This window comes from Mycteria americana, chromosome 12 (assembly GCF_035582795.1).
Source record: "Mycteria americana isolate JAX WOST 10 ecotype Jacksonville Zoo and Gardens chromosome 12, USCA_MyAme_1.0, whole genome shotgun sequence".
In the NCBI taxonomy this organism is placed as follows: domain Eukaryota; kingdom Metazoa; phylum Chordata; class Aves; order Ciconiiformes; family Ciconiidae; genus Mycteria; species Mycteria americana.
The window spans coordinates 1,542,911-1,570,275 of record NC_134376.1 but is presented as its reverse complement, the minus strand read 5'-3'; the positions used below and the strand labels follow the sequence as shown (position 1 = coordinate 1,570,275).

Here is a 27,365-nt window from a genome sequence, read left to right as displayed (position 1 = left end):
CCAGCAGCAACTGCAGGTCCTTCAAGAAACCCTTTGCTTTCATCTGGTGACAGTGCAGTCTCCCGCCGGGGAGACGGCTTGGTGATGCTCTGAGCAGCAACTGAAATGGTTGCTGAAACCTGTGTTCTGCTTTTCTGCTTTCCCAGTCCATGTGGAAGACGCAGCGCAGCACTGTAAAAGGCTACTTTCTAGCTGGAGGACAGATGGTTTGGTGGCCTGTAAGTATCTTTATCATTACACTGCTCGTGCCCCTAGGCTACAGCAAGACTGAAAAGCACTTCTGTCTAAGGAGAACCTATTTCTCCAAACACACACACACACACACACAAAATTACTTCCATGTTTTGCAAAGACCCAGTTACAATACCGGCTTTTTTTTCCATATTTGAGACTGGGGAAGCGGAGCTGCTGCAGGGCACTGGCCACAGCCCTGCGCCCCGCGAGAGCCAGCCTGCCGGCTTGCAAAGCCTGTCTGGTTCTGCCTGCTTTGATCTGGAGATTTCCAGCATTAACTGTGTGGTCCCCATCGCAGGCGCAGCTTTATGTTGAGCCAGTCTGCGAGGCGGGGTATTTCATTTGGGCTGGTCTGGTGAGTCAGTATGTACTAATATACGAACGTGGTGACCTGACATTTCTACTTGTTACCTTCACCTTCTGCCCTGCTTCGCCGCGACAGACTAGAAGCTGTTTTGGAAGCGCGGTCCTAAACATGCCCACAAATGAGCGATAGGCAGCGAATGATGAAAGAAGCTGGAGAGAGGTGCCAGAGCCACGGAACACGTAGGCAAAAGAAGAAGGTGGCAGAGGGTGACCAGGATTTCACGTTCCCTGTAGTCATGAGTGGGGGAACAGCATCACTGTGTGACCTCCACGGTGGGAATCCACTGGGGGGGGTGTGTGCACTGGAGCACCGACCTACTCCCCTTTGTCCATCGCCAGGCTGAGAACAACGCCTCGTGCCAAGGCCAGATCCGATGTCCTGTCTTTCTGCAGGTGGGCGCATCCCTGTTTGCCAGCAACGTTGGAAGCGGCCACTTCATCGGCTTGGCCGGCTCGGGAGCCGCCTCGGGAATTGCCGCAACAGCCTACGAGTGGAACGTGAGTGTGGCACGGCGGCTCTGTAGCCGTCTCTGTCCTGTACAGGGCAACTCCAACACCACCGAGTCGCCACGCAAGGGTATAGGTCTGGCAGCTCCAAAGTCTCGGGCTCCCGTGCAAGAGCTAGAAGTCACGACCAGCTGCTGGGGGCTTGAGGCCTCTGAGGGATAACCCAGTCCCCGCGTCCCCGTTGACCCACCCGATCACAGCCTTGCCCAACATCGCTGACCTTCCTTTCCCTTTGCTTTGCAGGGGATGTTTTGTGTTTTGGTGCTGGCCTGGCTATTCCTTCCAATTTACATAGCAGCAGGAGTAAGTAGATGGGATGTGGTGTCCCTCAATGATTTGCTGATATTTAAGCCACCTGCTTGGCTCGTGGGCTTAACCACCTCCTGCTGCACCTGTGCTTCTTCTGGAAGGCAGGGCAGGAGCCACGGTACACCCAGCTGCTCCGGTGGCCTGGGCTAAAGGGGACGAGAGCTGCTGCCTGGGAACAGCACTGAGGGTTCGGGTGCGGGGGTCAGACTGCTCCGCTACCCCCGCAATGGAGTAGAGTTGCTCTGTCCCCCGAGGAGATGGACGGAGGCTCTCGTAGCACAGTTTACAGTGAGCCTTATGTCAGATATTACAGCAAAGTCAGTGCTTGCTAAGCTGTTGTGCTGGCCTAAGTAGGCAGCTGAGAACCAAATACAGCACAGTGCAACGGGCAGGGCCGTTCTGGTCTTCTACCAGTGCAAACCGCCCACGCCGGCTCCATGGGTGAGCCCTCTGCGATTCGCAGGAGCGCCTGCGCACCGCCTTCTCCGACGGCGTGTCTCTCGCGTAGGTTACCACCATGCCCGAGTACTTGCGGAAACGTTTTGGAGGCAAAAGAATTCAGATGTTCCTGGCGATTCTCTACTTGTTCATCTATATCTTCACCAAAATATCAGTAAGTAGAAAAAAACATGGAACTGAATGAAATTCCCTTTGGAAACACGTTGATCGGTGAGGCTGAGAAATGCAACTACTGGCCCTTCCCTATTAGGAGAAAAGGGTGTATTATCAAAATACCTGAGGAAGCTAGACTATACCTGTTTGGAGAACCCACACAAAAAGAGTAACTTCTTTTTTTTTCTCCATTAAGGATCTGAATGCTTGCTACAGTAGGAAGGAAAGCTAGGTGTCAATGTCCCGAGCAATAGTCCATTGAAAAGTTGAGTTGTGAGTGGGGATGCATTTGTTGTTAGATTTTGTACGTCTGGCAGCTTACCCAGTTTCTTCCCTTTGCATATTTATTGCCTGCGCAGACACCAAACGCTGTTACGTGCAGGATGAATAGGAACGTAGGAGTTGGTATGTGTTTAGGTGAAAAGAGTTTAGTGATTTATTGCACCCGTTTGATGTAGTGCCTCGAATAAATAACTGAATCAACCCTTGCGCGACACCTCGCTAGCTGTTTATTAACTGTGCGGCAGTGCATAAACCTGTGAAATCAGACGAGTCCCTGCCGGTGTTTTTCCGGTACGTACGGGGCCAAAGTGGGACGCGCTGTCTGACACACGCCTGCCCCCGTCCCCTCTGAATTGGATGCTAGTCCCGGGGTTCGGGTGGCACGGAGGAGCTAGGCTCAGGTTCTCCTCTAGAAAAGACCACCCATTTGATGGAAATCCCTGATAATACGATTCCTGTATTCAGGACGCTTTTGTATCTGTCTGTCATTCTGCGGTCTGCAGTTTGCCTATCCTAAAGCTCTCCTAAAATGCAGCAGTTTCACAGAGCTGCCGAGCTGGCTGGTCAGGTACCTCGGGTCCCAGCCCCAAGGACACTCTTCCTTATTATCTCGCTGTCACCGTGTCAGCAGGGAGGAATTCGCATTATGGCAAACCGGTGCTGGGGCTGGCGGCAGGCCGAGGCACCCGGGAGGTTTGCACCCCAGGTGCTCCGGTCCCCCCGGCACAGCTCTCCCCACCCAGCTCGCTGGTGCTCTGGGGAAGAGATAAGCTCCCCCCACCCGAATGCCTTTTCCACAGGGCGCTGTGCTTGCTCCCCCTCTCTCGGGACAGCTCCATCATCGCCCTCCCTGTCCCCCCGTGACCAGTCGTAATAAACTGCCTAAATGCGGAACGGAGCCTGGTCCTCGGGCGCAGGAGGCAGGAGCTGGGGCTGCAGAGGGATGTGCCATGTGCAGAAGAGGCTGCAGGGAGCCGGGGAGCCACGAGCAGTTACAAACCAGACTGCTCCCACTAAAGGAGACAGCTTGGTCAGCGGAACGTTCACGCTCCCTGGCACTACTAGCTTTGAGGGGCTCGGTAATGCCATTGCAACTGCGATAACTATCTTTTTCTCTAGGTCGATATGTACGCCGGGGCCCTCTTCATTCAGCAAGCCTTACACTGGGACCTCTACATCGCTGTGGCAGGCTTGCTGGCAATCACAGCCGTTTACACTGTTGCGGGTACGTGGCTGAGTTTCAGGTCATACCACAGACCCTGCTTAGCGAGCTGAGCGTGTTCACGCAACGCACCGCGCATCCTCACGCTCGTGACAGGAGTCCTGCGTTTCCCACACAATCTGGTTTTGCCGTGAGTGTGGATAATGGGGGGGGGGAAGCAATTGCTAACCAGCCTGTTAAGAAAAAATGACCAGGTGAGAGTAAATGAATACCCTTTATAAGGCCATACCAGGTATGGATGCACGTCAGTTCTGCTTTAAGGAGAAGCTATGCTCGAGGCGTTTGCACAGCACATTTTTCCTCTGGGCTTTTTGGAGGTATGAGGGATTTACATGACAATGAGCCGTGTAATGCGGAAAGCATTGTCAATCTTGGGTGCCCTTTCAGGGCTTATGAGTGGCCAAATGGAAAAAAGCCATGCACGGAGTAAGCAGCAAATCCCAAACAAATAAAGGTTGCTCCTTTCCCAGTGCTCACCCCTAGCGATGGTGCTCATAAAGATCCCTCCCTCCCCCCCTTTTTTTTTTCTTCTTCTCCTTATTCAGCTTGGGCTTTGTTTTGGAGCTTTTCCATGTATTTCCCGTAGAAGTACTTATACTGGACTTTGGCTTTTTAGTGACAAAATGGTGACTCATTATGATTCAAAACATGAGAAATTTCAGCCAACGTATCATGCACAGGAACTGGCCGAACTGGCTCCCAACATGGCCAGAACATGCCAGCCTGCCAGGCACGGGGCTCGGCTTATGCTGCTTGTCAAAAACTTTTGCAAAGCATGAGATGCTACGCCAGAACAAACCCAGTTTCCCACAGTTTGCTGCTTCTCTGCTCTTTTAGGTGGCCTGGCAGCTGTGATATACACAGACGCTCTGCAAACGCTCATCATGCTCATCGGGGCTGTGACTCTCATGGTCTTCAGTGAGTGTTTCCCTGGGGTTTTATTACTAAAATAGATGATAACTATGATAGAAGCTTTACCAAGTACTACAAACAAGCTGGATCATTACAACTGATTACTCAGTTGATGTTCTGGGAACTGCTTTCTATGTATTTTCCTGTTGGAATATATGCTTACACAAATAATCTTATAGTAGTTCTTTATGTGGTAAAAATGCACGAGTACTCCCTGAAAAATCTCTAAAGAAATATGTTCTGAAGCAATACCATGGACAAACAAGCACCTTCTCTAGCCAGCAGTTTGAGCGTTACGCTATCCCCCAGCCCAATGTTAGAGTCAATAGCTTCTGATTTTAAAGAATACTTGTGGAGGATCACCCACAGCAAACTACAGAGACCGAAAATCAGAGTACCGACCCGGGAAGATGTGACAACTGCTTCTCATGATCTATTTTAGGCTTTGTTGAAGTTGGCGGTCTTGAAGGTTTGCAGACAAAATACTTTGATGCCATTCCCAGCACCCGCAAGGAAAACAGTAGCTGCGGCTTGCCAAGAGAAGATGCTTTTCACATTTTCCGAGACCCTGTTAACTCTGACCTTCCCTGGCCGGGAGTTTTGGTGGGAATGACCATCCCGTCCCTGTGGTACTGGTGTACAGATCAGGTGGGTTACTCCTTATTTCTTTGTTCCATTTCAAAAACACGTTATTGGTTGTTTGAATCTGATGACAAACCCGAGGGTTGCAATGTAGCCTGGACTGGTTTACTATTTTTGATGGGAATTCAGTAAAATCCGACACTTTCAACCCTAAAGCTGCAAGACTTGATATGCACAACTAAGTTTTGGGAATCATTTCAACTTAAAAAGGGGTGAGAAGGTTAATGAGTTAATCCCAGTCTACCAGGATGTTTTTTTTTTTTCCCTAACTTAAGCCTTTCACTTCTTGTGAACTCACTCCTTCAACTTTCCAGGCCTCTGACTACCGAGTGACAACATCAGAGCCAGCAAGACTGAAGCCCTAAGCAACCTCCTGATGTTCCTGTAGTACCCTTTGGTTTAACTCATTTTGCTTGTTTCAGACTCTGTCCTCCTTTGACAGGAGGACTGCTGAACTGGCCAGATTTAGCCATCAGGTCAGGGAAGTCCCCCAAAAAAGAAGAAGAAAATACAATTCTAAGCCTGAGCATGATTAGTTTAAGGAACAGATTATGCAACACAGTATACTGCAGAAGCAAGGCTCAGATTTGATGACACAAGCAGTGCCTTTCAGCTCTATGTTTCTGTAAGGTACTCAGGTCTGAAGCAAGAATTATAAAGCTACAGCCAAGCTCTGTGTTCGCCCTTCTAAGACTTCAATAGTTTAGAGGAGGACAAAGTATCCCCATGAATACAATCGGTATCACGTCATCTACAGCTAGCTCCTCTCTGCTGACCAAACACATTTCTTAATTTCTAGGTCATCGTTCAGAGGTCCCTTGCTGCTAAAAACCTCTCTCATGCCAAAGGAGGCTCCTTGATGACCTCCTACTTGAAAATTTTGCCCCTCTTCATGATGGTAATGCCGGGCATGATCAGCCGGATTCTCTTCCCAGGTAAGTGCTGAAGGAGAGACCTGTTCCCTCTGTCACTACTGGTTGTGCCTACTCTATGGAGCCGGAACAGCCTTTACCGAATAACTTAAAAGGTTGCAATGCATCAAATGCCCAAAGCACGAAGAAATTTTCTTCCCGTTATAAGCTGGAGCATGCACATCCTCCTACAGCAGACCCCAGGCACATACTGCGCAACACGCTGCTCCGCGTGCTACAGCAGTTGGCTGCCATCCGTTCTCACGAGAGTCGTGCTGATCTGTTCGAGCTTGCTGCCTGCTCTGCGCTTTGACCGTGCACTTAGGCCCCTCCTGCACCCTACACGTTACTCCTCCTGCAATTTAAGTTTGAGGCGCTCGGAGAAATCCAAACATACCACCTTGAATGTTGTAAACTGCTCACCGGGTGGGAACGCCTGGCTGTGCCTGTCCGTGAGGGGGTGTGCCGGAGGTGGGCGGACAGCCTTAGTCCTCAGGGCAGCAGCATTCCTGGAGAAGAATTAGACATCCAGAGCAGGTCAGCTACCTATACTGGTAGTACCTTTTGCACGGAAGGGAAAAAAAGGGAAAACAGGGAAGCCCAGTGCTGCCCTTACCTCGCTGTGTTGGGATAGTCCTGCATTACTTGCTGGAAGCTTTCCAATATCCAGTATTTCACTTAGAAAGCAGCTTGAAACATTCAGTAGACCAACTTGTTTAGATATATTGGTTATTGTGGCTACAGAATGCTGCCTCTCACTCCCCCTTGCTTATTTTAGATCTGGTGGCTTGTGCAGATGTGGAAATTTGCCGAAAAATCTGTGGCAACCCGTCTGGCTGTTCCGATATTGCTTATCCTAAGCTGGTCATAGAACTTCTGCCTGTAGGTAAGGAGCTTGGTGATGGTGCTGGCACTGATGGGTACGCACCAGCCAAAAGGCGTCCGTGAGAGAAGCTGAGAGAGGAAAATACCCTGCAGCTATAATTTCAGTGGGGTTCATGCTAGGCTTGGTGAGACAGTGGCAAGGACAGCATGCAACAGGAGAGATGGGTGATGATCCAGTATCCAGAGATCTAATTCAGTCAAATTTGGATAAGAGGTAAAGTGTAGATGTTTAACAATGACAATCAACTGTTAACACCTCCCTATCACTGCCATTTTAAAATTGGGGCTAAAAACATTTTTTAATGTCTGTTCTAGTTCAAAGAAGAATTCGAGGACATCCTCCAGTGGGGTTACTGGGGATTCCTCAGGGCAGCTATACTTCTCCTTCTGTTTCCAGGACTCAGGGGCCTGATGATGTCAGTGATGATAGCAGCTCTCATGTCCTCCCTGACTTCCATCTTTAATAGTGCCAGCACCATTTTCACCATGGACCTCTGGAAACACTTCCGTCCTCGTTGCTCCGAGTGGGAACTCATGATCGTTGGCAGGTAGGGAGAACTAGGACATGCATATTATATCAGAGCCAGAGCACGAGAGACACATCTCGGCACCCCTCCCAGCCCGCTGCCCCGTACAGATGCAGTATCTTCATATTGCACAGGTTTGGTGGAGGACGGGAGTGGGGGCCTTACGGTTACGCGAGATCTCAGTCGGAGACTTGCAAGCTGAGCAACTGGAAAAGAACGGTCTGAAGTAACAGAAATGGCATCTTTTTCTTGCACAGGGTCTTTGTGCTGCTGCTCACTGTGGTCTCCATCCTCTGGATCCCCCTGGTACAGGCTGGCCAGGGAGGGCAGCTCTTTATTTACATCCAGTCGATCAGCTCCTACCTGCAGCCTCCCGTGGCCATGGTGTTTATACTGGGTTGCTTCTGGAAAAGAGCGAATGAAAAGGTAACGGCTCTGCTGTGCTCAACACAGTTGCCTCTGTGGCCTTGCTGTCCTCATGAGAGTCCTGCTATTCCAACCACCACCCCAGGCTCCAGTTCTGCCACCTCTTGTAGTGCTTGGGAGAACGAATGCACCCAGACCTCTGCACAACCCAAGCAACCATCACCCACACAGGAGGGAGCAATTCCTGCTGTTTTTCAAAGACTCCACTGGCATTTCAGAAGGAGTGAGATGACTGCATCGCTCCGTTGCAGGATGTCCTTCAGAAATCTTGAAGCCTGTTAGGGGCTTATTAGCCATCAGCTTGTTTATTACATGGACTTGTATTATCTGCATCGGGGGGCTACAGGAGGCACAGTGAGCCCAGAGAGTCAAGGAGCCAGACCGACTGGCATCAGCAGTCCTAAACCTCCAGTTTCTCCACAAAGACCGGTGCTGGGTAAAGGGTAAAGTCTTCCCAAACTGGGCTTCGGTTAGGCGGAGAGCAGTAGTCAGCCCCCCAAGGTTAAGGCAGCCATTAGGATACAAATATCACTCTTCACAGTATTCTGGCATAAGATGTTATCCCTCTCCTCCATACCAAAATTAATGACCCACTTGACCCCAGGGAGGAGAGGTACCAGGCTACTGTAACAGCACTGGCAGACCTAGACAGCAAGAGCAGAAAAGGGAGGAGAGGGAAGCCCACCAAAAAAACCAGCAAGGAGAAAGCCTGGCCAGCTGATAGCCTGAGAACACGGGTACGGCCCTGGATCCTGGGTGGATGCGCGCTGCTTGCTCCGATAAAGAATACCCTTCCTTTCCTAGGGCGCGTTCTGGGGCCTGGTGATTGGGCTGCTGCTGGGCGTCATCCGGCTGGTGCTGGACTTCATCTACCCAGAGCCCCAGTGCGGCGAGACCGACCTCCGACCAGGCGTGGTGAAGTACATGCACTACCTCTACTTCTCCATGGTCCTGGCCGCGATCTCCACGCTCACTGTGCTGGTCGTGAGCATGCTCACAGAACCCCCCTCGGAAGAAATGGTGCGTCACCCCTTCAGATTTCTTTTGTTATTTGTAAATGGTTTCCAGGATGCCCCACACTACATCCATGGGAATAATGTGGGGATAAATAATCTAGAAATGGAACTTTCCATTCAGTCTTTATTTACGACCACACTTGCAAATAACCTGTAACAGCAATCCCTCCTCTGCTCCAGCACCCTGCTGCCATTTAAGATTTTGGTCCCATAAATCCAGAGTCCCACCCTGGAAACGGGTCAACAGTAGATGCTACAAAGAGCTGTTCTTAAGTTTCAAACGTGTGTTTAATCCATGACAAATTAGCTTTTTCCCTCTATTTTCCAAGAAATTCCAGCTTCTGGGTCATCTTTATCAACTCTCTTACTAAATTAGTGAGGAACCATTTTTACTCGCAGAAAAGAGAAATCAAGGGCAGAGAGCACACTTCCTCTGGAACAGGTTTGTGCCAGTTTGACTATTTTCAATAGATATACTGAGGCTACAGAAAAAGAGTAATAGCAGAAAGAAGGGCCAGAGGGACCTTCAGAAATCATACAGCCACCACATCCTCTTGCTTCGAGACAGGACTAACCTGGCGTATTTCTGAAAGACCTGGTGAACTTATCCTTAAAAGCCCCCAGAGAGGGAGAGCGCCCAGGGAGGTGTGTGATCAAATCGAGAGCCCGCCTCCCTTCCAGTAGCAGTTTTTCCTCATCTCCAACCTGAATCTTTCCAGCTTCATGTTGTGCTCATCCCTTCCTGTCCGCCCTGTCGTTGATGTAGAGAACATTCCTCTTTAATATTAGAGTCTTTCACGTATTTGAAGAAAATTATCATATTTCCCACCTGTCTTCTCTTCTCTCAACAACCCCAGTTCTTTGAATCATTCCTCCCTGGCCACAGTTTCCATTCTTTTGCTCCCTTCACTGACCCGCTCTCAGTCTGCATCCAGTGATGGTCCCGTGCAGAACTGTCTCCTCCTCGGTAACAAAGAGTGAAGAATGCCATCCGTCAGAGAGCGTACCTGTACAAACAGCTATCGTGTTCCAGACAAAACTAAGCCCAACATGCCGGTGGTCGCCATCGCTTCTGTAGTTACCAGCTGAGCGCTTTGCTGTTCGCCTGCTCCAACAGAGTGGGAGAACAGATTTCAGCCCCTCTAAGTATTCTCTCTGCAGGCTGCTCTACTGCTAAGGTAGTCCTTTAAACAACCATGACAGCAGTTTTCTTTAACACCGCTCTTCATGCCATCAGATAAGTCGGCTTACCTGGTTCACACGTGGGGATCTACCAGTCAAGAAAGACCTAGCAGTCAGCCCTTCCCCTGATGCTGCAAAAGGAGTGTGTGAAGCTGAGCGTCCAGCTCTCCAGATTGATATAAGCATTGCTTCTGAAAATAGTTCAAATGATAATAAATGTAAGTGCTCCAACATCGCATTCAGTAATACCTACACTTAACAACCCTAGGCATTATGTAAAGGCTTTGAAGACAAGAAACGTTAGAACTCCTTCCTCTGGATTTCTGTAACTTCAGGGCATGCTAAAAGGTTTTTACCTGACAGTGTAACCTAAGCAGAAGTTTAGTTTCTTTTCCATCTCTTGATGGCATTAGATATGCTTGAAATCAAGAAGGAGCTGGATGGGACACAGAAAGCCGTGCCCATTGTCCTGCACTAGAGCTTGGTGCTGCGTGCACCTGCTGTAAGGAGAACTGGTTGAAAAGGGGGAGGGTGGAGGAAAAACACAATTATTTTCATGAAATTCCATTTCTGTTTTTCAGTGATGTTTTCTGATCGACTCTAGCAGCAGGGAGAACCCAGAGCCCTGGGCGGAGTTCTTGACAGATCAGTGAAGGAGGATTTACATTTTTTAAAACTTGTACTTGTCGGTATTAGGTACAAACATGCATAGCAACTCATTCTGCATTTTCCAGCGATGATTATCATCACTTGTTTTTGCCAGGCTTGGGACACTGTTTACGTAACTTTGCAGCTTCTGCTGTGTATTCCTTTGATCTATAAAAAGCTGGTGAAAAGATCAGGAAGTTAATGAATGACGGTGCAGCTCTCCCGACTGCTGGGAAGTCTCACGTTTGTTGTGCATGAGTGCTGTCCTCCCAGCGTTTAGTCGGGTATGCCCTAACCCACACCAGAGCTGGGAGAATTCAATTGACACGTGTGTGGCGTGGAGTAACCCTAAACGGACTAGAGCGTGCACTTGCAAGAGGCAGCTGCTGGGCAGCAAGCAGCCCCAGCTGAGCTTTTTGGTTTGGTCTACTGTTACTGTTTATTAAATGTTGGGAACAGCAGAACTTGAGCTCAGAGCTCCAGGGGAGAATGAAATTGGTACTACAGCCCCGAAAGGTGCTAACTGAAGGGCTTCCTACACCTCAGCGTAGCTAGTGTACTCATTTAAAGAACGCTGGTGCATTTTTGCATCAAAACCCTTTGTACAGGACCACAGTGATACATTCCTGGGATGTGTTTTGTCGGTGAGATTTATACCTCGCTGTTGACTGTCTTTTTAGGTACGACTAACGCCAAAGGGAGCTCGAAGCTGATGACCGTCCTTCTGTGGCTCTGCGGGATGGAGCGCAAACAGGAAAACGGCGAGAACGTGGCGCCGACTAAACCCGAGCCGCTTCCCGTGGCTTCCCTGGAGGAGAAACCGCTGGTGAAACACGTCCTGAACATCAACCTGCTATTATGCGTATGTGCTGGGCTCTTCCTCTGGGCCTACTTCGCATAGCGGTTGGCTATTCGATTCCAGATGACATCAACTAATTTTAATTGGTGTAAATAATAATGATTAGCAGAGGGTTAATGTAATTCTTAATGCTTTCTAAATTTTATTTCTTTATTTAAGAAGACAGACCCTCCTCCCTAATCCTTTCCTTATTTCTAATGGGGGCCTGGCTATGAAAGGGGCCGAGTGCTCGGCACCATCGCTGTCGGACCTGAACTGGCGACAAGATGGGTGTAAAGAGCTAAGGAAGGCAGCTAGGCAGAAGAGGTTTGTTTGGTTATTTTAAATATTTAATTATGCTCTTCGGGGTTAGAGCACTGCCTGGAATTCAGGAAGTCTGGATTCTCTTCCTATTTATGTCTCTATAACCAGCTGCAAGCACTTGTTTCCCCTCTGGTTCAGCTCCTCTGCCCTGCAGGGCCCAGTGCCCGGAGGAGGGCCAGCGCCCGCTGCCCCTGCTCTGTCGGAGCAGTCAGCCGTGCCTCGCCCGTTGAGCTTCCTCCGTCAGCGCAGCGGGCAGAAGGGTGCGTGCAATTAGTGCTCATTTCTGCTCATAGACATTTCTGCGAGTTTGTGCCGAGTTAACGTAGCTCTCGGGGCCTGCCTCTGCTACGGCTTCCCCGCGCAGTGGGCCCGGCCAGCGAGCGGACGCCAACCAGCGTGGAAACTGCCCCAAAAATGCCCTCAGGGACACCTGAAGGAAGCTAACCAGCCCAGCACCCCCAGGTGCTGCCAGGGAGGAGGGCAGTGCAGGGCCTGGCGGCACCCCCTCGCCTCCCGGGGGGGGCCGGGCACCCCGCAGCCGCCCTGCGAGCACTTCCAGGCCGTGAAAACCCTCGGCCGGGACCAACGATCGCCCTTCGCCTAACGACCGAGCCCAGGGGAGGGCGGGCGGGCTGTGCTGTGCTGGCGCTGTGGTTCAGCCTGGCCCCGGCCCCGGCCCCGCGGCTTCGTGTAGCTGCAGATGAACTTTATTAAAGAGCGAGAGCTGCGCCCTGCCTGCCTGCCTGCCTGCCTGCCTGCCTGCCGGGGGGGGGGCGCGGGGGGGCTGGGGGCGCTGCCCCAGGCCGCGGGCCCAGCGCGGCCGCTCGCGGGCTCCACCGGTCTCTCGCGGGCTCCAGGCCCCGCGGCCGCGCCGGCCATGTCGGAGGAGGCCCCGGCGCTGGGGCGGCCGGACTCGCCGGAGCCCGCGGCGCTGGAGCGGCAGAGCCTGCTGGCCGTGCGGCGGGAGCGGCGGGACCGCGCCGCCCAGGTGGGGGAGCGGCGAAGGGGCTGGGGCCGGGGCTCCCCGCCGAGGGCCGGGCGGTGCGAGCGGGCCTCTCCTCTCCCCTTCCTTCTCCTTTTCCCTCTCCTCTCCCTTTCTCCTCCTTCTCCTTTTTCCTCTCCTCTCCTCTCCCTTTCCCCTCCTTCTTCCTCTCCTCTCCTCTCCTCTCCTCTCCTCTCCTCTCCTCTCCTCTCCTCTCCTCTCCTCTCCTCTCCTCTCCCTTTCTTCTCCTTCTCCTTCTCCCTCTCCCTCTCTCTCTCCTCCTCTCTGCCTTTCCCCCCGTCTCCCCCGCAGAGCCGGTTCCCGCTCCACAGGCTGCTGGTGGTGGCCCGGCTGGGCGAGGGGGCGGCGGCGGAGGAGGTGGCAGGTGGGTGCCCGCCCGGAGGGGACACGCAGCCCCACGCGGTCCACGGGCAAAGCCGCTGCCGTGGACGTCCCCCGGTGCGGCAGAGCGGGCGGCTTCCCCGCGGATGCACGAGTGGGAGGGAAGGGCCGCAGCGATCGCTTCCCTGCGGCGGGCCGGGGCTCGGGACCCCGCCGCTGCGCTCGCAGCCTGCTCGGCTCACGCGGCTCCGCGTGTCTCCAGACACGAGAACCGCGGCCCTTGCGCGGCTGCAGCAAATATCGCCCATAAAGCTGACGGCACCGCCTGCGCGCCCGGTAACAGAGCGGACGGTGTGGAGCAGCGATGCGGGTAAGCCTTGTAGCGGCCTGTAAAATGAGCAAATACCATTTTGTTAAACCACAAAGAGTTTTGCTGCTTGGGAATCCTTCCCAAGCGAATGAAACATCACTATTGGGAACCCCGAGGGAGAGAGAGGCTTTATTTTTAAAGTCCGATACTGGTTTTGCAACCAACTTTATGTATGACTTTCTCGGGCAATAACGCATACCAAATGTTTTGCCTGATGAGTGAGATACATTAAGACAATTTTATTTTTTTTTAAACATCCGTATCGGCTAGTGCCGATGTTGAGCAGAGGCGAGGGTTCAACTCCACATGCGAGACGTCGGAAGCGCTCTACATTTGGGGCCTTCAGGTGATCTACTACAGCAACAAAGGTGTAACTACATCTTTAAATGAATGCTAATGGGAATTTTAGACTTCAGCTACTGAAATATTGCAGGTTTTGGTGCAGTTTTAGGAGCTAGCGTGAATTGCGTTGGCGCATATGTCAAGAAGACATTCCCATGGTAGCAATGCTTTCGTGTGTCTTCTGAATAATAAAAGCACGATCTGTGAATCTGTTGTCTGTGGCAGCAGAGGGAACACAGAACAGAGCACACAAGGCTAACTTGCTGAACTATCGCGATAAACTGCGTGACAAACTGCCAGTTTTTCTTTTGAAACAAGGTTATCACAGAGGATTCTTTGAAAATGCATTAGAAGACCACTCAAGAGAACAAGTGTCAGGTCTGCTACTTCTCTATTCCAGCTGTGTTCTTCATGTAGTAGAGGTAAGTTACGTAAATTCCTAGTGGGATCAAGTAACCTTGATTCATCTCTGTACAAATTTGGCTTCTAAGATCCAGCTAACTACAAATGTATAACCATCTCGTACTCCACACATGGGCTTAAAGACCTGAATAACGCTGTGGTGGGTTCAGTAGCTTACCTCTGGGATTTGCTCCACCCAGTGCTTCTGATAACTGCCCCAGAACGTTATTCTGACAGAATTCGATGACACGTTCTGTCAGATGGAATAGGAACAACGTGCGTTGTCCTCAGTGCCTGTGACTCAAAGGGAAAGCCCATATAGGGCAGCTGATGAATTATTTTTATATTCACAAATTCTGCAATTCTGTAAAAACTCTACCCTTTCCTCTGCAGTCTTGCAGTAGCACAATCCATCTCATCATCCAAGATTTAGCTTCTCTCCAAAATCAAGGTCATGGGTAAGTGTTCCGTATCACTTAGATGAAACAAATTTTAGCCAAAGTGGTAGAATGCTTCCTTAAGGTTAAACTGAACATTAGCTACGGTTATATCAAGCTTTTATTCTCCCATTGAATACCTGTTGAGCACAGAGGAGCTGACACTTTCCAGCTAACATGACGCATCTTTTCTGGATGCAGTCAGCAGCTGACAGCAGGCTCTTGCTCATTGGAGTCCATCTTCAGGACACCAAGACTTCAACTGTCAACAGCCTTCATAGGTTTCAGAAAGTAGGAAAATTCCTTCCTTAGGAGTCGGCTGTTACTATTTCTGTACCCTGCTTCATAACCATTTGTAGATGGATGTACTGGAATTCCACAAATTATCTTTAGAGTATTAGTCACTGCCTTCCAGCCTACTATTTGTCCTTTCAACACTACCCAACCGGTCCCACAGAGTTGAGCCAATTATCGTCTTTAGCTTAACCTGGGTGTTTCTCTAGAGCCCTGTATTAATTCACTGAAATCCAAGTTCATGAAAGCTGCATTTTCTTTGCTGTGAATGGAATTCCTACCAAAGCAAGCTACCATCACACTCCTGCATTTGCTTATTAAATCCCTATGGCTCTTTTGCTCATTTCTTACCCTCACATCCGACCAGTCCGCTCAAGACCCTTGCACAGTACATCAGAGTACAATTAGAAGAGGTTTCTGCTGGCTGGGGCGGGAGGGGTGCACCGTGCTGCATGCATCCAACGCTCTAGCATAGCTCTAGGAATGCAAACAACAACTCACTGCGTAGTTTGTGAAACTTGACCATCTGATAAAAACTCCTTACTTTAGGACGGAATTCACTCTCTTTCCACTCAGTGCTTTACTCCAGGAAATTAAAGTTTTAGTGGTGGCACACAACATCCCCACCAGACTGTTCCCAGACTGGTACGTGGCAATAGCAACGTCTCCCGGGACGTGTCCACAAGGCTCGACGCAATCACAGTCTACAGCAGAGGTGGTCGCAGAGTGCCTTACCCTCCTACTCAAACTGGCAGCCTCTATTCAGAGTTTTGAGGTAAACTTCAAATAACTGGGCTGTAAGAAATTTACCTAGTTTATGCCCATAAATCCCCCCAAAGCACACCAGCAAGCAGCCACACGGTCTTTCAAGCAGAGTTTACAAACATATACACCCTAGAGGACTCTAGAAGCAGTGTTAAAGCATTGCAAACCCTCATTATTTTATTCCAAGTTTCTTTCTAGACCTCTGTAGGGTTATTTTGTGCAGCCATTTGATTGAACTAATCAACTGCACCAACGTAGCTCAAAGCCAGGTGAAACTCACTTATGAAGCTGATGCCTTACGTTGCCTCCTACCCCTGCCCACTGCTGTGCACTCTTGGGAACAGAAGATAGTGTGGTTGGTAGGAAAGGGCAAATTTCAACTTTAACTGTATGATAGCCCTGTGCTCTTATTGTAACTGCACTGAAATATGCTGCTTGTTATCAAGGATGACAGTGAGGATACGAATGAGAGTGTACACACTCTTGCACCTGAGCTGCTAATCCCAGCGGAGACAATTAACTATTTGTATAATGCTGAAGAATGTGCAAGTCCAGAAGATTTTCTGAGAATGTACTTAAGTCCTTCACAGCCTGCCCTGGATTCAGGTACACTGCATACAGTTGGAGAGATAAACATCAACTTTAGTCACAGAGCTAGAATGTGCGGCTCATAACACTGAATTTTGAGTTACAAGAGTTTGTTACAGTGCTAGCGTAGTGGCAGAGGAAAGCAGGTCTACACCTGCTAACAGGGGTCATCTTCCCTCTTAAGAGGTGTCTGAGCAGGAAACAACTGGGCAGCCACTGGGATTTCAAACTGGGGCATCAACGAGAGAGCAACTAAAATGTATTTATCATGTCACCAAGTGCAATGTGGCTTGTCAAGACCTTTATGAAATGCGGTTTTATTTTGTAGTTAAGCCTGAGGTCTAGTTTAATAACTTCAAGAAAATGCATTATGGAGTATTAAGGAATTTATAGTTTAAGTAAATTAATTCAACGAGTTATATGAATGTTACCTCAATTAAGTAGTTTCTTCTCCCTCCCTCTCATTTGCAGAAACTGTATGGCCTGTTCCATCTCATTTCTCTGCATGATACAGGCTGTATCCAGTGTTTCTCTTTGCAGCTGGACTCATTTGTGTTTAACATGAATCTACACATTAAAGAACAGATACATACTCATTCCCAGTATGCTTCCGCCTTAAAAGAAGAACAAGCCGAGCAGCCAGCGACTCATGAGCTACAAAAGCCCAGGGAATGACTGTGTAACCTTCAGTGTCCACTGGAAGCAATGTTACTCACAAACTTGAATAAAGATGCCATAAGTTGACAAAAGACAATCTTTAATTTTATAAATGTTCACCCAACTGGTGAATCCACACAGCTGTTTCAAAGTTCTTTCAAAATTCAACCATTTTCAATGAAAGCACAAGAAAACACTTCCACAGTTTCATCTTGAAACAGTTGCAAGTTTCACATAAACAAAAGCAGGCTTGGTTAATACAAATAACTATGAAATAAGTATTACGTACTGATCATTAAGTAGCAATGAAATGATTAAAGATACAGTAAGTTTCCTTCTACAGTATGACAGTCCTTCAAGGCACTACAATACATCCACAGTTTTGACAAGGCGACTGATAACCAGCAGTCGCCACCAGCACTCCGGCATTTTTTGGTTCATGTTTTAAAAAGAATCTGCAGCAAATCAGTGAGGGAATGTCTCTTGCAAGGCATCTCCTTGTAACGTCTAAGAACTAGAAATAAAAGTCTAACCGTGACATTAAAAAGATTATTTCCATAATACATGCACTTTAAATAACTAATGTTCTGCTTCTTATTCTTTTGGAATTTCTGCTAATAACATCTGCATTAGCAGCAATTATGCTTCCTATGCAAGTTTCTGCAGTAATTAATTCCTTCCATCCAAGATTTTGAAAACCTTGTTGAGACACAGATCATTAAACTTCTTCTGAATGGCTAAATCACTTTCTCCGTGATGCACAAGTCAAACTCTACACAGTTTTGCCATATCGTCAAAAGAAGCTTTTCACTGTTAGGTCTGCTAGGTTTCCCACCAGGAGAGGAACCTTTGAAAAGTTTGAGAGCTTCCATTACAGAGCAGTGCTTTCCGTGTCATTGTCGATATCGAGCATGAGATGGTTGTGCAGTTCTTTGCTCGCTGTCTCTGTAAGAAGCTCTGAAGAAGGGTTTTGAAGTGGTTCTTGAATACTGGAATTAGAGTCTGCACAAAAAAATGGAACAGCGAGTTTAGCAGCCTGGACAGTGACATCTCATTCACTAGTGTATTTCTGGTGCATTTCCTCAGAAAGAAAAGGGAAAGGAAAGATCAACAAAGGCTTTTCAAACAGAGGGCTGGCACATGTGCACATGCACACATGGACACAAAAAGGCTAAGCCAAACTAAAAAGCTTACGTTGGAGTTGCTTCTCCTACATCCCTTTGAGTCTTGTACATAATAAAAGAAAAACATTTCTTTCTGAAGAATGGAAGACAGCAAGTACGGTTTAGTATCAGATTCCTCAATGCCCCTTAAGAGTGATACGTTACTCCAGACTTTCACGTCAAACACAATGGTCACTCAGCAAAGAAATTTGGCACCTAAATCGTCAGCCAGGTAACCACCACCTATGACTTGTAGAAGCAATAGGAACACCTATGGTGTCAGAAGGAGGCACTGCCACAAGAAGAGAAAGAAATTATTTAAACCAAATGCAGATTAAACCCCTTTCCTGTGTATAAAAGGAAACATCATGTTCTTTGCCTCTTCTGAGGGGAGGAGAATTTTGTTCAAGCCAAGGTGTCCAAGAAGGACCTCAAAATGTTGCATTTCTGGTGACTGACTGCACTGGTAGTGAGAAGACCAGAAAAATCCGCAGCAGTTCAAAAAACGTAACTGAAAATATTTAAGTCAGTATTTTGGAAAGCTAATTTATAACATGCCACAGCATTACTTATTGCAACACAGCAGCTGATCCAAATAGAAAATCATTTAGATCACTTAAATCATAAAAAGTATCCAAATAAATACCTTGATTTTAAACTTACGTGGCATAGACAGGCATCCTATAAAGTCTTTGATTCATATCTCAAGCATTAAGTCTTAAATTTAGCCCAGAAGTTACTTTATAAATGTTCCAGTTGAAAGTTTCTGAGCTAAATGACACGGAAGAGGCGAAAGCAGACACAGAACTGAAGTCCGAGTGCAGCCTCCCCTGCTTCGCTCTCAGCCCTTGCTGGAGGGCCAGCCAGCCTCACGCAAGGGGCAGTCGTTCTGTGTTCAGAGATACTGTTAACGGAGTAGCTGGAACTCCACCATCTTGTGGCCTGACACCAAATGGCTTGTCTTGTGCAGGGGAGTTAAGTGTTCTCACTCCTACTGCTGCAACTTTACAAAAACACGATTCCAGGATTTATGTTTTCTTGTGAGGTGCAAGCTATAAATTCTCTCCCAAGTCTTGTATCGCAGTCTTGGGGAATCCCATATTCTGCTAAGGTAGCATTTCAGTGGTAGATGAAATCATCCAGAAGGCACAGAACAAACCATCAGTACTGTTACGACTCGTTAAACACTATCATCTTGGGGGAATCTTTTCGACAGATTGCTCTCCCCAGCCCTCATTTTCATTTTGAAAATCAGCATCTGCGTTACCGGGCTATACCCGGTGAACAGTGCCTTGTGGCACCTACAAGACAGTCACTGTTCAATAGACCTTTGATGGCAATGAAGAAATAATTACTGGGGCTACTTTAAAACCAAACCTTTTCACTTAGCCTCACATTCATGTGTTTAAAATAAGTCCCTGATCCATGAAACCAAGTTTCATAACAGCAGCAGCTCTCCTTTATCCCAATATACCATAACAACTGTTGTTTCCTCAACAAATGAAAGTTTAAGTACTTTTAGAGTCAGCTGATTTAAACTTTAGATTTTTTTTAGCCATTTTTACTATTGCTAACAGAAGCGATATTACACAGAAGAAACTGCAGTTCTGTGAGTTCCCAAATTCTTCCTGCCTTTTTCCCTTACTCTAAGTGTTCCACACTGAGCCTGACGACAGCAGAGATGGGCACAGAACCGCGCAGCAGAGGCACTGCACTCCCTGATATCCAACAGTACCTACTGGTACCTTTGAACTCGCATTTGAAGTATGGTTCAAAAGGCGGACTTCAACTTTAGATGCAGGCACAGAAACTCTCCCTACCACGACTGCATATTGAAGGATGAATCGGAAAAGTAACTGAAAAGTAACTGAAAGTGTGAGGTGACACAGGAAAGGAGGATTTGTGACAAACAATGGTACAGCTACTTCAAATACAAAATGAAACTGTAACACACATGGATTTCTAGATAGGATTTTCTGTACGTGGAAGAAGTACAATGTGAAACTGGCCAGTCAAAACATGAACAACTTTACACATTCTAGTCTCCAATACTTTTAGTACGTTAATGTAAGAGCGAGCATCAAAGAGCCATTCTTTTTGCATGCCACGCTAACGATAATGCAAGCAAGCAGTGTTATTTGTGACAGGTTAGTAGTGGGCATTAGCACACACATGATTACGAATTAGCAACATTTTTGGCCAATCATATGCCTTTTCCTTACCATTGAACTTTCCAATACAGTTCCTACTGAATGCAGGTCAAACATCTAGATTATTTAATAAAATTTTTGATTAGAATATTCTTTTCTAGGGCTTATTACTTTAATACCATAAATAGAATTTGAGGCATTACTGAAGTCCAGTATATGGGCAAAGGAACTCAACAGTATCCTGAAAACAATTCAGAATTCCTGTTCTGATATGATAAAGTGTGCTGGCAACTTAATTTTAGCTTCCATTCTTCCCATCTGTCTTCCCTTGCTCCACTATTTAAGGTTAAAATTAAAAACAGCTATTTCACATTGTGAATTAGATAAGTCAGTCTACAATAAGTACTTATATGTGCACGTGTAAATGTTAGAGCAGATACTCTTCTGTAATATGCAGTGGTGTTAATTCACAACAAATATTAATCCTTTAAAAAAAGATTGATCTGGGAAAGGTGGATGATCCTGTACTGAGCGTACCGCTGTAGGTAAGCCCAAGTATCACTTCAACTGTTCCCCAGGTGGTTTTTTTTGCAAAACATCCTAGATTTCCTAGGTTCCTTTATCAGTTTTGCTAGGGAATCCTTCACCATCAGCTTTCTTTTGCTGGCTTTCCTGCATGGCAGCTTTCATACTATTGTTTACAGTACACAACTTACATAGCCAATTTGCTACAGTCTGCACTTGAAAGGAATGATGTTAAATCTCTCCAGTTTTAACACTGTTTCATTTCAACACTGTTGATTTCAGTATTTTTTTTATATTTACCCAGACTACAGGGCAGTTGCGTACCTCTGTTACGCCTGTAACTTAGCTGAAAAGGAGTCAGCACTAAGTTGTAATTCACAGTCCACATCCAGCCTCAGCTGTGCCAACGCTCCCCTGCGGCAGATGCTCGCCTGGTGTAACTTGAACTCCCCCGCTAATAAAGCAGCCCCCTGCATACCAGCTGGATATTATTTAGAAGGCAAGTATTTCTCCAGTTACATCGGGGTAAAACAAATCCTGCTTGTCTGCTATCACTAACGCAATTTCCTCAGAAGCAGAAAAATTCCCAAATGAAAACACGGTCAACCTATGAAACACGACTTAGAAATTAAGGTTAAATCTTTCCTTGAAGTTTGACTCATCAGCACTGTTCCCATTCTTAACTTATTTGTAAGTGCTGTAAAGATCCAGACTCCAGCCCTACTTCTGAATTCACTTTTGAAATAAATTGCTTTTGTGTTTTAAAGGTACTGACAAAAAGAACAGAAGTACAATAAGGAAAAGTCTGTTATTTTAAAAAGCAAAGCTACTTTTTAGTTGCTTAAGCAGCTCATTTACTGCTAGTTGCTCGAATTTAAGAAAACTGTACTTCCAACTTGACTTCTCAATCCAATACTAACTTCAGGGTCTTTCCTGTAAGCAGGCAAACCTTGAGATCACTCAGGAATGCAGCCTCAATTTTTTCAGCCTGTCATGCAGTTGTTACCTTAAAAAGGTAGCATCTCTAAGCCACTACATATGAACAGTAAGACGATTAATGTGTCGTTTGGCAGCTGCGATTGAACAGACTAGTACTATTAGTGAGGCTGGAGCTGACAGAATGCAAATGCAAACATGCCAGAATGCAGATGCTGCTTGGTGCTTTTCTGCAAAGGGTTTTAGTCACATGAACGTGTATTTTGCCAAATAAATTCCAAGTAGTTAAAAATAACTGAAAACCTAAAGTGAAAGCTACATTAAAATGCAACCATAAACCACTGAATTGTAGGAAAAAACATGAGCTTCAGTGTTTGCCTGCACTGATAAGAACAAACCTGTTTTAAATGGGTCACTGCTTCACACTTGACTTGTGGACTAGCAGTTCTGGTGACTTTGTGTGAAGTGTTACTCACTTCATTATAGTTACTTTTACCATTTGTTTTAAGGAATAACTTAATGTTCACAGGACTATTACAATGAAGCAGCATAGGTCTTAAAAATCTCTTACAAACAGAATGATATGTAGTAATGAGATAACACAGAGTTGACAGAGAGCACATATTCCAAAGCGCATATACAAAATAAAGCTACAAATAAAATATTGCTGCGCAGGAGCATTTTAGCTTATATTGCATGTTTCTGGTAAGTACAAACCTTATTCGCAGTAACCATCCCCACCTGTGAAGGCATCATGGGGTAAAGCTGTTAGGCAACAGAATTTATAATTTGCATTCCAATACATTCGTCTTATTCTAGAGAAGCTGCAGTGCCATTGGAAAGTTTTAACCATTTTTAAATATAAATAGATTTAAAAGCATTAGTCTCCTACATTCATTCTCTCTTCCTTCAGAATTTCCTAAAATAAGCAGAGACTCAGCAGGAGAACATTTCAAGATCTGCTAGTTTTGACTGTCCTCAGCAGGATAGTCCTACCTTTTTTCCCCCCCAAGACTTAAATTAACATTACCCCTCTCAAACTAGTAACTACAAGCTTCACAAAGTTCCCGTGAGAAGACCAAAAGTTTATCTCTACTTCATTAAGATCTCAAAACAGAAAAAGAAGGCTGCATTTAAAATATGAAGATCTATCTAGAAATTGACCTAAGATCTACAGTTAAGTGTATGTGATTCTTCAGCTTCTGGATGTCCAACTTAAAAGCACAGAGGACTTTGTTCTCATAAGGTGAACCATTCACTGTGTTAGTATCTTGTCTGTCAGAACATGTATCAGTGACCACTTTTGGCTTTTTATTTTCTTCTGTATGTGCTGAAATATACTATCCTTGGCTACACCTTCTCCCTCCTCCAAATAGCTGCGTTTTTGGCAACAGATGTATAAGCATAATTGAGACTGCCATGATGCTGAGTATGGAGAAAGCCCTAGAGAGCTGGTTGCTATAACAGTGTTTTGCTTCCAAAGCAGGAAAAAAAATAAAGCAAGCTAATCTATGCTTCCCCCAAACCGTTCTGCCTCAGGAATGATGACCTTCACTACGGAAATGCCCCAAATCCTCATACACAGAACAGGTGGGTGGGCATTTTAACTGGAAATGAGAAATTTAGTATTTTAACTGTCACTTGTGGTTTTCAGTCCCGTGCGCCCCCCCCCGCCCCCAATTCATTTACAGCTACAGACATTATTTTCTTCATTTCCACTCCCTGAGGAGACACCGAATATGAAAGAATCCACTCACCTGTTACTATTTTGGAAGCTGTTTGCGTGGGATTTGCAATAATACCATCTCCAGCCAGCTGAGAAGGAGGATGAGGTGGAGGGGGAACACTAGGTCTATTTCTGGGTTTTGGTACCGGCCGTGGCCTCGGCAGTGTACCACTCTGAGGTGGAGAGTGAGACTGGGAGGTTTCTTGAGCAGATGGCTGTGGCTGTGACGATGGGCAACTAGTATTATGTTTTCCTAGAGGGGGTGTATCAGGTGGTGTTGGAGTCTGCGGAGGAGTGTAACAGGGCTGCTCTGGTCCATGCTCACTGCTGGGTGCAGCAGGAGGAGATGCTTGACTGTTTGATTTGGGCTGCAGTGGAGGAGTAGCCTGTGTTGGGGGCTGTGGTGGTGGATGGCTGGGAGCTTGTATGGGGGAAACGCCGCTGGAGTATCTCCGAGGTGCAGAAACCTGGGAAGTGGAGGTCTGGGCTGCTCCTTGGTTTGCATGTTGAGCAGGAGGAGAAGAACTTCTAGCAGGTGGTTTTGGAGAGACAGAAGGTGGCTGAGCAGCTGGGGCAGAACTTTGGCTTCCTGGCTGCCCTGGTGGTGGGTTGGCTGGCTTGGGAGGGGCTGGCGCAGGCTTTTTAACCGCTGTTAAGAGAAGAGGTGAGATTTCATGGTTGTGTATTGCAAAACCAAAATCCTGAAAGAAAGAAATTAGTAGCACAAAAGAATATTCAAGTACATTATCAAAATAAAATGGTGTATTATCAAATAAAAGCGTTATCAATAGGAAGCTACAGAAATTTGTCACAGGTTTACTAATCAATAACCTTTGAGTGATTTTTTTAGAGAGCATTGGTAACATTACTACCGGCATTCATGAAAGAGTCCAAAAGTCAAAGATGCATTTAGCTAGCCCTTAGGTGAAATGCAAGTGAATTAAACCGTTGTCTGCAATAAAGGAAGAGATACCGATAAAGTTATTTTAGTAAGCATTTTTGCAGTACATCAAGAATTGGAACTTAGTGGCTTGAAAACCAAATCAAAAACGTACCTCTCCTCATTGAATGGGGACTAGGACCTGCTGCATTCTGTGGCTGATTAACAGAAAGCTGATTAGCGCTACTTGTTGACTGGTTCTGGACAGTGCCCGTGTGCCCACCATTTCTCACGGGTGGAGGAGTAGCTGAAGACGTGTTGTCCTTAGATTTTGAGGTACTGAAAATAAAAAATCCTAAATTAGAAGATGATTGTAAAATGCCTTGCCCAGATCAGCTGCACCCACTCAGGTTTACATTATAAACTGCGCTATAGTTCTGACCCTCAAACGCTTCAGAAAAACTTCTGCACTGGCTGGTATTTACTGACAGACTGAACAGTGCTACAACTCTTCAAACAAGCGGCAAGGAGGCTTTATGCAAGCCTGTACAAAAGATTAATTACCAAAATTAAATCAGGAATCCAAGTGGTTCTGCAGTGTCACGGTACCTGTTTGAAGCAGTACCGATACCTAGGAGTACAGTCTCCACGCTAACGCACCCTCAGTGCATTTCCAGATTGTTTAAAACAGACTCCCAACATGAAAGTTCATATAAAGTTACTTCTCCTATTTCCTCATTCAGATATACCTATTACCCCTATAACTGTCAGCCTTTTCAAAATATTCTGTCACAGCATCACATCCAATTCGCTGGCAGTTATCTGGTAGACCTAGCTACTAAGGACCAAGTGATGGCAATCTCTGAAGCTCTGCCAGGAAAAAAAAACAAAGGACATGAACCAGCTTGCTACCTGTAGTATACGGGCGAGACAGATGCAGTCCTCACCGCTGAAGCCCCTGGAGCCTTTGGAAGCCCTTGGGAGGGCCCAGGGGCTGCAAGAGCCGGGTGTGGGGAGAGCAGAGGTTCTTCTCCCTTCATTGACTGGCTGAAAGCTTCTCTCCACCCTACCTGGAATTAAGCTTTTTTCTTGCTGGGAGACCAGAACTTGTTTCAAGGGAGCAATCTCTGCAAAACCTTTGAGATTCAGATCAGGACAACTCAGCTCTTCCTAACCTTTGGCAATGAAGACAACAGAACTGGGGAGGGAAACACAGCACTGGAATATGAACCAGCCCAGGTGGTACTGGGCAGTGCCCCCTCCTCTTGCTATGCACTTGCAGTCTTCACTCATTTCTCTTTCTTTATAGTCTCTTGCAGCATCTTACTCATCGCAAAAGGATTAACACCTTTCAGTCACTTTTACTGGCACATTGCAATCCTAATCTCTCCAGATGCTGTTAATAAATTGCAAGTACTTGAATGCAGAGTTTGGGCAGATTTTAAATGCAGCTTTTAGACACTACTCTCAAGGTTTTGTTTTAGCTGCCTATGCCACAAAAGACATCTGTGGAGGAAACATTAGTCTGCAGGGGATTTCCGAATGAGAAGTTGTTTTTGCAAAAATGTCACCTGAGAACAAAAGCTATATGCAAGAGTCAGTGCTGCATCGAACTCCACGGTGGTGTTTTACCATAAGATGCTATGCAAGAGGTTGACGCCTGGAGAACGCTACAGGCCCTTCCATGTGGTTTGTTATATCTCTCAGACTACAAAATATTGAAAGCAAAGCGCTGCTTTCACCATACATGAAAGGAAGAGTCAAGGCTACTGCCATTAGTCTTGGAGTCCATGCATACTAATACTGGGGACATGATTGCACAAAGTTTCAATAGTAATTAAGTAGCAAAAAAGCCTGTATACATGCTTGTCCTAAAGAAACTAATATTGAAATCTGATAAATCGACTTCCAGTTTTCTAGCAAGCAAGTCTGGTCATCTCTAACACTTGCTACAGACAAAAAAAACAACCACAAACAAAAAAAAAACCCCAAAAGACATATCCAGATAACATATACAAGAAACAACAAACAAGACCAACAGGTTTCTAGTATTGCCAATGGTAGGTTTTGTTCTTTCAGCAGCAAACTGATAGTCATACTGTGTGGGCACCTCCAGAGTATAACTTGGAAAGGTCAACATGGGTAGTAGAAGTACAGTCTTTTTTAGTATTTTGCACCATCATTTTTTCCCCCAAGAATTCTCTTATTTTAGAAGATCAGTTCTGGAACATACAGAACAACATACGGAATTTTAGAAGATTGATTCTGGAATACGCGTGGCGAGAGAGCTCCCGCATAGTGCTTCTGCCCACGCCTGAAAAGGCTTTACACCCGACAACATGCATTCCAGTCAGAAGAGGTGCCTCGTGAAGCAGATACAGTTGACACATCAGTTTGCTGCTGAAGCAGCCTGCTAAGCCGCTGCCAGCAGAAGCCATGCCTCTTACCTGCCATCCTCATTTCCTTGACTTTGCAACTGTTCTGCTGTGCCAGCAGAGAGAGCAAAACCAGCACCCACTGGGCTTGTTTCAGCCACAGAAGCTTGCGAGTGCTGCTCCGCTCCAGACTGAGCCAGCACGCCAGCCTCCGTGGGTGGAAGTGGTGGCTGGAAAGCTGGGGATGTGTGCTTTCTATTTATAGTGCCACATCTCCGAGGGTTTGCTTGGAAGTCCATAACCTTGACACCAAAGCTACAGAAAGAAGAGAGAGTAAACACACCACGCCAGCCAACACCAGGTAACTAAAGCAACAGGACAATTGGATGTTACAACCCACAAAGACAAACGCAACCCCTGTTGCTTAGCATGCAAAGCAGCAACAAGGAAAGCTTCAACTTTCTGCGTATAACACCATTAACGTTAAGACATGCAACACTATTTGGCTTATCCACACAAAGGGGTAAGCAAACATAAGTGGAACAAACTACTCAATTACATTTGAAGACAGACATTGATGACAATGAG

At 46.7% G+C, this 27,365-nt stretch overlaps 3 protein-coding genes across 7 annotated transcripts in view; 2 read left to right on the top strand and 1 right to left on the bottom strand.

Annotated features, from left to right (window-relative positions):
- Positions 1-151: 151 nt before the first annotated feature.
- On the top strand, positions 152-11,643 carry SLC5A11 (solute carrier family 5 member 11). Its single transcript, XM_075515173.1, has 14 exons — positions 152-218; positions 994-1,098; positions 1,351-1,410; positions 1,925-2,029; positions 3,430-3,535; positions 4,370-4,450; positions 4,887-5,092; positions 5,886-6,021; positions 6,776-6,883; positions 7,280-7,430; positions 7,667-7,835; positions 8,640-8,855; positions 10,089-10,251; positions 11,362-11,643. Exons 1-14 carry the CDS (start codon positions 204-206, stop codon positions 11,580-11,582), a joined length of 1,842 nt encoding a protein of 613 aa, XP_075371288.1. The 5' UTR covers positions 152-203; the 3' UTR covers positions 11,583-11,643.
- Positions 11,644-11,751: 108 nt separating this feature from the next.
- Positions 11,752-17,013, top strand: LOC142416155 (testis-expressed protein 47-like). The gene is made up of 8 exons (XM_075515320.1): positions 11,752-11,846; positions 11,952-12,103; positions 12,646-12,831; positions 14,198-14,301; positions 14,675-14,739; positions 15,589-15,787; positions 16,224-16,383; positions 16,837-17,013. The coding sequence occupies exons 1-8, from the start codon at positions 11,752-11,754 to the stop codon at positions 16,872-16,874; spliced, it is 999 nt and encodes a 332-aa protein (XP_075371435.1). The 3' UTR covers positions 16,875-17,013.
- An 88-nt stretch (positions 17,014-17,101) lies between these two features.
- The window catches only part of ARHGAP17 (Rho GTPase activating protein 17), a 49,239-nt gene continuing 38,975 nt past the window's right edge, over positions 17,102-27,365 (bottom strand). Inside the window, exons 17-22 of one of the 5 annotated variants that reach the window (XM_075515424.1) lie at positions 26,850-27,092; positions 24,578-24,741; positions 23,554-24,171; positions 22,514-22,537; positions 20,408-20,452; positions 17,886-18,024 (exon numbers count right to left, since the gene is read on the bottom strand). In XM_075515424.1, coding sequence (XP_075371539.1) covers positions 22,515-22,537; positions 23,554-24,171; positions 24,578-24,741; positions 26,850-27,092 — 1,048 coding nt within the window. In that variant the 3' untranslated portion in view covers positions 17,886-18,024; positions 20,408-20,452; position 22,514. Of the gene's footprint in view, positions 18,025-20,407; positions 20,453-22,513; positions 22,538-23,553; positions 24,172-24,577; positions 24,742-26,849; positions 27,093-27,365 lie in introns of all 5 variants that reach the window. The other 4 variants (XM_075515423.1, XM_075515425.1, XM_075515422.1 and 1 more) reach the window with 4 other exon arrangements.

Excerpts from the sequence above, each read along its gene's own strand:
- SLC5A11 (XM_075515173.1), top strand. Across the intron at positions 4,451-4,886 it reads TGTGACTCTCATGGTCTTCA|GCTTTGTTGAAGTTGGCGGT; the intron begins GTGAGTGTTTCC and ends GATCTATTTTAG. Across the intron at positions 10,252-11,361 it reads TAGTTCAAATGATAATAAAT|GTACGACTAACGCCAAAGGG; the intron begins GTAAGTGCTCCA and ends CTGTCTTTTTAG.
- LOC142416155 (XM_075515320.1), top strand. The coding sequence starts at position 11,752 with ATGAAAGGGGCCGAGTGCTCGGCACCATCGCTGTCGGACCTGAACTGG. Across the intron at positions 14,302-14,674 it reads GTGTTCTTCATGTAGTAGAG|TCTTGCAGTAGCACAATCCA; the intron begins GTAAGTTACGTA and ends TTTCCTCTGCAG. Across the intron at positions 14,740-15,588 it reads CTCCAAAATCAAGGTCATGG|TGCTTTACTCCAGGAAATTA; the intron begins GTAAGTGTTCCG and ends CTTTCCACTCAG.